The sequence below is a fragment of the Malus sylvestris genome, chromosome 17, assembly GCF_916048215.2.
Source record: "Malus sylvestris chromosome 17, drMalSylv7.2, whole genome shotgun sequence".
In the NCBI taxonomy this organism is placed as follows: Eukaryota; Viridiplantae; Streptophyta; class Magnoliopsida; order Rosales; family Rosaceae; genus Malus; species Malus sylvestris.
The window spans coordinates 12,257,951-12,267,213 of record NC_062276.1 but is presented as its reverse complement, the minus strand read 5'-3'; the positions used below and the strand labels follow the sequence as shown (position 1 = coordinate 12,267,213).

Sequence of the window (9,263 nt, the reverse complement as noted above, 5' to 3'; positions counted from 1 at the left end):
CAAGTTTAGGCGGGTTAGACGGACACCTAAGTGGGTCTAGGCGCACTTTCTTAACTTTCAAACGTCTGGGGACTAACAGGAGGCGGTGGTCAGTTGCCTAACGAGGATTTTTAGAACAGTGGAAATAGGTGAATAATAAATACAAACAATATAAAAATGATAGTTGTTGTTCGTTATTATGTTTGTAGACTTATGATATGTCGAGATTATGATTCATACTTTGCATACTGTTTTTATTAAGTAAATATTTCAACACATTATAGATTGTCAACATCGTTCATTTTATAACATTATTGATACTTTAATTACATAGTATGTTTGTTAATTGAAGTCCATTTGCCAAGCAACTAATTAAGATAAAAAGGTTGTTTTGGTTGATTAAATGTTTGTTAATGCTTCTCCTTCTCTTCTTTTAAGCAAAACTAGGAATATGTCTTGAACTTTGAATGGATACATGGGATTGGATGAGCTTTTACCATTGAAGTGTCCTCTACAAGAATTGAACAAATTCTGGCGTTTTAGTTAGGTGTCCCACCAAAGGGTCATTCAAACTAAAGGAACATTGATTCGTAAAACTCGTTACCTACGTGGCTATAAAAGTAATAAGAGCAAGTTCGCCCGTTTTAGAAGGGTAACGGCAAGGCATTTGAATTGCCCTTATTGTCCATCTTGAGCAATGGTTGTCTCTGTGGAACCCTACTTGTTTGGAAATGGGAAGGGCAAGGGTGAGGACAAGTGCGATTATTATTCACAAAAATATTTATTTATTTATAAATAAATGTGAACTTCGTAAGTATGTTTTTTGAAGTAACAATCACCTAAGCAAAGCAACGTCTTCCCCAAATCTCCCATCTGCCTTCTCACTCACTTTTTGTGGTAACAAAACCATTTAGGAAATAGAAATCGAATAGAGGAGATTGTAGTAAAAATAAATATTCAGTTGTAACGTTGGGAATGAAAGATGGTTGGGTATTGGAATTTTTTACGTTGGATTAATCTTGATCGCTGATTTCCACATCAGATGCATCAGATTGTGTCAAAAGTTTTTCAAATTTTTTTTACCGTTGAAAATCCAGCAGCTATGGCGCACAGAAAATGAAGTCGTTTGGCTCTAGGTTCAGCACGTAGGCGGCCCCACTCTATCGCAAGGCTGATGACGTCGCCACTGCCAGCGGGCTCGAGGTCCGGCAATTCATATCTGGGCAGTCCAACGAGCTTTTGGAGGTCCTGTGGACATGCTCTAAAGGAGATGCTTACAGCTCAAGAAATTACAAATTTAACATGTAAATCGCGGGATTAATTTGTTTTAGAACCAGTTTTAACTAGAGAATTATGCGCTCATCAACGAAAGGAGTTACCTTTTCTCAATACAAACGAAGAATCAAAACGCCGATGCACCTGGGAGAGAACCATTAAAATCCACTGCCACGAACTCTGCAATCTTATGTTTTTTTTTTTTTTTTCTGGTTTCTGTACCAAGTTACTACCAAGAATCCACACTCTTTTCGCTGTAACATCGTCACGAACATCCGGTTGGGAGGCATCTACATCTACACGTGAATGGGGTGTTTACAAAAGGAATCACAGGAGGATTATTTAACATGACGGAAGCATCCCTTGGCAAAAGTGCATCCTCTGGTAGCATTCCTGCAGTTTAACTCTGCATTAACCAAATGCTAAGGAGCGGTGGCAGCAGCCGCAGCCATCCATGATCTGTAGTATAAATGCTTGCACCAGTCATCCTCCTGCTTGTTTGTGTTTCACTGCAATCTGTAGGTCTCGAAACATTTGCATGTGTGCGAGTCTGCATTTCCAGCATGTTGTTGTCAGAGACCAAAGGAAGTTCCGAATCCACAAGTTTTTCTTATATGGGACTTGCTCGTGATGCCTGCAATGCAAACAGGGAGAGCCATTTAACGTCTTCCTCTTTAAACGATATAATTTTACACAAAAGAAAAATATGAACGCAATCACACAGTTTGATGAAACAGAGGTCAAAGTCGGAAAAGAAGACCTATAAATAATAACATTTCAGAAGAATAGCAGAGTAGCAAAAAGACCTGATTATTTGAACTTGTTACTGTAGCCCACTGATGAGGACGCTGTGCCCCCACTGCACCATAGCTGACAAACGTAATTGTTCTTGACTGCTCCCTTTGGCGATTAGTTATCGGGGGTGGCAATTCTCTCACAATCCACAATACAAAAGCCGAGGGCACCAAACATCCTAACAAAAACAAGAAGGGGTGGGAAAAAAACTAATGATAATTATTATCTGATGAACAAAATGCAGTATCTTCCACATTCAAGATGGGTGAATTCGAAAGAAATACTCAGAAGGGAACACAGCATTACCTATGAAGTAGTACAGAATTAGAAAAACAAGTGCTTTTCCGCCATATGTGATTTTCAGACTCCGCTGACAATATAGCTGGAAAAGATCTTAAAGTGAATAACCAAGAAATTATGTACGGTAAACAAATCAAATGAACTGCACAAAGAGTAGTAAGGTCTCTAGCCAATGACCCACTTACAGGAATATGTGTAAGAATAGCAACCAATGCACTTGACGTAAAGCATACAACAGAAGTAACCGCCAAGCTCGCAACCTGTTTACGAAAGTTCAAAACTTACAAAATTAAAAACAGGAATTGTGCCAATTTAGGCAAAAATTATTGCACGACATTTTTAAGCATGCCACACAAAGTATTTAATGTTCAAAGAAAAAAATAGTAAGCGCACTTTGAAGAATATGAATCATTTTCATCAAAGGCAATAGAAGAAAAGGAAGTTTCAATCAGTTTAATACCTTCCACATTTCGGAAGAAGCTTTCTCAGACCGTACTTTCCTTAACTTACGAGATAGCAGAATGCCTGGAAATATAGAAAGAACAGCAAATTAAATTTCAGACAGCACATCAAAGAATTCGGTTATAAAGCCAATATATCACTTTTAACGCTTACAAAATTTAGTGACCTTCCAAACTAAATTGATGTATAAAAAAAAAAAAAAAAAGTTGCATGTGCTCACCATAGAAACCTAATGCTCCCCCTAGTGAAAGAACGGCAAAACCGAGAAAGTCTTCATATACCTGTACAATGGTTGTCGTTATTGGCCAATAATACTTTTCCATATTCAAACGAATAGATACATAACGACACACCATGGTAAGAATATATGGTTCACTCAAAATGTTCCGAAAATTGAAATGAAAAACTACGATCCAAGAAGTATTAACCAATAAGCATACACAAAGTGGTGGTGTCTCACACATATCAGAGATCAAGCAACCATAGATAAGGACTGATCTTCTATACACAAATATGGGGATGCAAAGACACTTATTTCACTTGTACTAAATCAAAAGATCAAGTAGACGAGACTATGCAATTTCCTATAAAAACTGCTATCGACCCAGACCTTAATAAGGAAATACTAATGGCAGCTGCACTTCCAAATTCTCTTTTGTATGAATCAAAATGCCAGATATGACTGAACACTATTTTATTCTAATTTTTTAGAACCTAATTTCCTGATACATGTTATGGCCCAGCATAAGTTATCATGCCATAAAATTTCTGAAAGACCGTTAGGACATGAGCTCATCTGATACTCATAAATATAGAATAGAAATGACTGTGGTCCGTACCTGAGCAACTGCTGAAGAATCAATGGGGTTCTTACCCGCACCAATCCAGATTACCACAGCAAATGACATCATCAGAATAAGGACAAACACAACAACCTAGCGGGAGAAACAGCTGAAATTAGTTGACAAGAAGAACTAGAGAAAAAAATATTCCAGCAGAAGTTTCAAGATAAAAATATTTCAGCAGAAGTTTCATCACTTATGCACGACAAATAAAAAGTAAATAATAAAACAATTATATCCCTCATACCGCAATCACAAACTTTTGGTGACTTCCAACATGAATGCTTTGGAATGAACAACAAACCCGATGACCATCTGTGCTTGATGAATTCTTTGAATTTTCTAACAAGGTCTGCTCCACGCTGTTGTCCTCTTCATCATCTTCATCCTCTTCATCATTTGCCTGATGGCAAAGGTCGAACCTACAAAGTCATTGTCCATAACAGCATTTGTATACCTTATAAATTACACTGTGACTATAGATTTTTATTTTACAAGCTTTAGAGATTGTAATCAAACATATAAAAGATAAACCATGTTGTGACATGCTTCAAAATGAAATCGATATTTGAGTAATTGACACAAAAAGCCATTTTACGTGTGAGGTTAAATACAAAGTATATATGTCAAGGAATTGTCAAGATCCAAAAGTAAAAGTATACAGAACTGACATCGGTTGTAGATGAAATTTGCATTGAAATAGAAAAACTGGATATTTCTTAACGGAAATCTAGTAAGTGCCAAATATCAAATATAGACACAGAGATAAAAAAAATCACAAACATTTGATATAGAAGGAATTGAATCAGCAGAATACGGGAGGGTAAATTTCTATAGATATTCCTACTGGACACAATAAAGATAACCTTAACAAGTTTAACAGATCAAAGGTAAGATAATAGTTGTCATGCTTTTCAATCGACCAGACCATCTCTAAAATTACAACATGAGAACGCTTAATCTAGAATAAGAAAACTTACCAAAAGGATAGGAGTGAAAGAAAGGCTGCGAGAAACAGAACTTTCGGGTAGGCTGTTGCAAAAAAATTTCATCAATAAATCACCAGTGACTAACTGTAAAGAAACTTTAGAAACGAACATATAAAGCTGCTTGTCAATCATTACAACTAAGTTAAAAGTATACCCATCAGAATAAATCCACAGACATTAGACCAGCAACGCCACTGCTTACAAGTTACAACCAGCGTAAATGTAAAGTATATGAAGTAACCTGCCAAAACAAGAAGTGTGAAGATATAACTTGATGGACGTGATGTGGCCATAGAATCTACTTTGGGATTTTATACTATGAAGAGTGTTGTAGAGTTGATAGAGAGGAAAAAGTAAAAGGTTTTGAAATAGAAACTGTTTTGATCAGTTGAAGCGTTTGAACAAAACTGCGGAAAACTTAAACAGAACCAAAGAATCTGATGAGAATAAAAGATATAACTATATGTCTCTAAGTCAATACTCATGTACTATTGTGGTTACACCAATTTATACCATAAAAGACATGTTTCTATTTATCAATGTAAATACACGAGAGAACCAATCTGATACAATGGGAAATCCCTTGTACACCCACTTCATGCTTGATTTGAATGCACATTGTTAGTTCTGCTTAGTACTGTACCCATTCAGTCACATGATTAGTATAAAATCCTCTACTTGAAGACTGAAATTTTACCTAATATGCCCACTGGGCACTGCATCCCTACATTTATTAATTCGAAAATAAAAACTTGATAAAGCTTGGAAGGAAAACTGAAGAGTTGATAGTATGGAAAAAACGAAGGTATTTTAGCCTCTGCAAGACAGACGTATTTTTACAAATCCACGACCCAGTTGAGCTCATCTTTAACAATTGTTCAAATTTAATGGAAGAATGATGCTCTGAACCATAAACCATCAGCCTTACCCAAGTTAGAAGAGCCAATCAAGAGGTGGAGTACCTGCATATTCGTAATCATTTCAGTCAAATGGTCCCTGTAAAGAGTAAAAGTACACAAAACTAAAACATATATATATTATAGAACATTTAAGAATAATAAACCATTTTTCACATTAAATAACATAGAAACAGCCTGAACAGATCATATGCAAATGGTAAAACTGAGGGGAGTGGGAGGGGGATTCCATAGAATTTCCAATTGATATTTGACGTGAAGGTGCAAAACCCAATTTTCAAAACCACATCCTGAACAAAAGTGCTCATAACATTCCTACAATATATGGTAGGATATAAAACATCAGACGACGACACGCTTTTTATGCCTTCAATTGCTCATAGAACAACTCATCACATTAATTTTTTCTTAAATTCAATTAAAAAGGTAAACATTAGGAGTAAGAGATGAAGCCCTTACTTTTTGGCGTGTCCATCCACTTTGTTGATTGCGCATATGAATTCTGATCAGCTGGAGAAACAAAATGCTAAGGTGATTCCCAACTTACGGAAAAAAAAAAAAGTAATCAAACAAGAGTGGTGATAGGAGCATATTTATGCGACGTAGTTAACTTGTTTTCTTGCATTTTCATAGTTAATTTCTGTTTATTATAGTGATTTAAGCTATTTTCGTGTGTTTGCAGGTCCAAATGACAATGTTGGCAAGAAAGTACATTTTGGAGCAGTTTTGGGCCAAGAATGTATAGCACATGAATGGAGCAAGGTGGATGGACGTTTTTGAAGTTCAAGAGGCTAGGAATATGCTAAAGAGTTGCATAAATTAATTCAAGACATTGAAGATAAGGAATCAGCTCAAAAGAAGGAGACATTATCCAAACTACCTTATCTTATCCAAAACCTTATCCAACCTTATCTTATCCAAACTAACCTTATATTATCTTATCATATCCTAATCTTATCATACCTTAATTCCAGCTGTAAGGGGGGATTATTTTCAGACTTGGACACATAAAAATATGATCCTAGAAGCCTTATCTCCTCTCCTAAAAATCTAGAGCCTGGACCTTTTCTAGAATGTCTAGAATCTGCCGCAAGTTCTGAGTCCCTTTCCTCCTTGGTTTCTGCCAAACCCTAGTCCTTTTCCTTCAAGAATTGTGTCAAAATTTATCCTTCTCATCTCAAGATTTGTGCCGAGTTCCCTAGGTCTATATATACATATTTTCTGTGGCACAATTCACACACCACCCCCATATATTTCTACACCACCATACACCACATACAAGAGAGCAATTGAGAGATTTTCAGAGAGTTTCAAAGGTGTGCCGCAGCAAGGGGAAGGAAGGAAGGGAGAAGCCTTTGTGCCGTGCCTGTGCCCAAGCTTTTGGGAGTGCTAGAGCGTCTCTGGGCTGTCTTCTATCCTTGTTTTAGTTTTACAATTATGTTGATGTCGTTGTTAATTTCTGCAAACATGTGGAACTAATTCCTTTTTAGTTAGAGGTGAATTCGAAGCCATGGACATATGTTTTATATAAATTGATTACCTTCAGTTATTGTTTCGTAAAATATGAATGTGATTTACTTATCGGTTTGATTGATAACTTATTCTTGTGTATTGATTGAGGGTGCACATTTAGTTTGCATGCAGGGATTTGATGCTAGAGTATAAGGAAATTTCACCCAATAGTTATGAACTTATATTCACAAGTAGTGGAGGTTGCTAGTTACGATCGTGTTAAGTGAATTCTTGGCAGGAGTATCATGCAGTTCATAGTTACAAATGTTTTGTCAATGCTTATGATTTTCATAGAACTTAATGATCTTTGATATGTATCTCTATCATGTTGTTCATATAGGGAACTTGAGAAGAATAATTTGGTTGCGATGCGATGTCCATTCAATTCAATGAACTTATGAAAATCTGAAAGTTAATTAGTGCATTCACAATTAATTTGGAGCATTGTCATTCATGGTTTAAAGAAACAACACTGGAAATCAATTTGTTTGCATATGTTTCATGTGTGGAGAATGACCCTCTAGCTAGCCTTTCACCCTTTAATTCACCAATTTCGTTTAAAATTACTTAGAGTCTTAAATCTGCTTAGTTCTAGTCTAAAATTCGTCAAGAAACAAACCCCCCTTTATATTTCATGTCTTTAGGTTAGAAACTGTCCAAATTGGTGTCTTTTCATTGTTTTGAGTCTTGTTAGTTTAGAAATCGTCCAAAGTCATCCTTAGTGTTAGTTTGGAGTCAGTTTGCTTGTTTTGTGCTGTTTTAAGTAGTTTGAGTCAGTTTTGAGTCATAAGAGTCTAGTTTAGTGTTTTCAAGTTAAGTGTTTTTGAGTTAAAATTGAGTAGATTAGCATCCCTCCTAATCCCTGGCCTAGAATGATCTCTACTTTCATATATTACAATCATAGGGTTTTAAATTGAGTGTTATAATATTTCACATCAAGTAGTACTTCTGGAATACTCAATGAACAAACTCGAAATACTAACAAAAGATACCAGTATCTACAGTTAATTGCACTAACAAAAAATAGGTTCTTATACATGTGTAATCAGCTCTTGGCAACTATAACTGGAGATAAAAATGAGGAGACTAAAACTTGTAATTCGGCAAAAGGGCGGCAATGCACATTTATCAAAGGTGCCTAATCCACCATAGAATTTCAAATGGTGAAACTAAAGGTGCGAAATTGGGAAATTTATAACATCAAATCCAATACCAATCGTAACAATTCCAAATTTTCCTCCACTTTCTCCCCAACCAAGCACAACAAAAACACAAATAACTCCTTAATCCAAATCAAGATTCAGCGAACAAACATGCAATATCACTTCTCACGCTTAACATGCATCAAGATTCAGTCAAGGAAGAATCCACAAAATAGACAAAACCCATGTGATGAAATTCTCAAAGGATCGAAACAGACCTGAGAAAACGCAACCGCAGCAAGAACGCCATTGAAGATGGCCAGAGCTATGTTGAAGATAAGCAAGTCCGACGGAAAGCAATCACCTTTTTCCACTGGTAGCTCCAAGAAGAACATCATCTTCTGCTTCTGCTTCTGCTTTTCAAGAAAGCTCTCTCTTTCTCTCTCTCTCTCTCTCTCTCTCTCTCTCTCTCTCTCTCTCAGTTTCTGTGTGTCAATCTAATCTGAGAACCATAGAGGGCTGGGCAAATCAGGTTCTATATAGAGGATCGTCGATTGTACGGGGACCAAGAACGACAAAATAATGAAATTTGGCTTTGCATACCAAACAAAATTCAGCCTTGTGTTTCTCTTGTTTGTTTTTTGTTGTGGGACTCTTTCCACCCAACCTGCCTCAGTCGTTTTGTTTTGTTTTATTTTGTTTTTATTTTTTTTGTTTGTTGTTTTTTTGTTTTTAATAAATATACAATTATAAGAATTTACGGGAGATTTGAGAAGTCTAGGGAATATTCTATCTACAAAGTTTATTTTTGGGAAAGATACTTAATACCATAGGATCAAACTTCGGATACCCAAAAAAATGTATCCACAATTCAAAAGTGAATTATACTACATATAAATGAACACTATTTGTCAACTAAAAGTTCAAAAAAAAAAAAAATTACTATCATACTCTTTCATGCAAGAAAATATTTAAAAAAATATTTATGCGCATTAAGGAAACTTTGAACAAAAATATTTATTTATTTTTTCACTCACATCTCATCAAAGC

The 9,263-nt window shown here is 35.8% G+C and overlaps 1 protein-coding gene across 2 annotated transcripts; it reads right to left on the bottom strand.

Moving 5' to 3' along the window:
• Positions 1–1,275: 1,275 nt before the first annotated feature.
• On the bottom strand, positions 1,276–8,864 carry LOC126611177 (tobamovirus multiplication protein 1). Of its 2 annotated transcripts, XM_050279368.1 has the most exons (13): positions 8,492–8,863; positions 6,019–6,069; positions 5,571–5,604; positions 4,797–4,883; positions 4,634–4,685; positions 3,901–4,075; positions 3,651–3,746; positions 3,032–3,092; positions 2,810–2,874; positions 2,535–2,609; positions 2,356–2,431; positions 2,061–2,227; positions 1,276–1,888 (listed from the first exon to the last, which is right to left on the bottom strand). In XM_050279368.1, the coding sequence occupies exons 1-13, from the start codon at positions 8,609–8,611 to the stop codon at positions 1,865–1,867; spliced, it is 1,083 nt and encodes a 360-aa protein (XP_050135325.1). In that variant the 5' UTR covers positions 8,612–8,863; the 3' UTR covers positions 1,276–1,864. The 2 variants fall into 2 exon arrangements, with proteins under 2 accessions (XP_050135325.1, XP_050135326.1); XM_050279369.1 differs by lacking the exon at positions 6,019–6,069 and having other exon boundaries at positions 8,492–8,864.
• Positions 8,865–9,263: the final 399 nt, after the last annotated feature.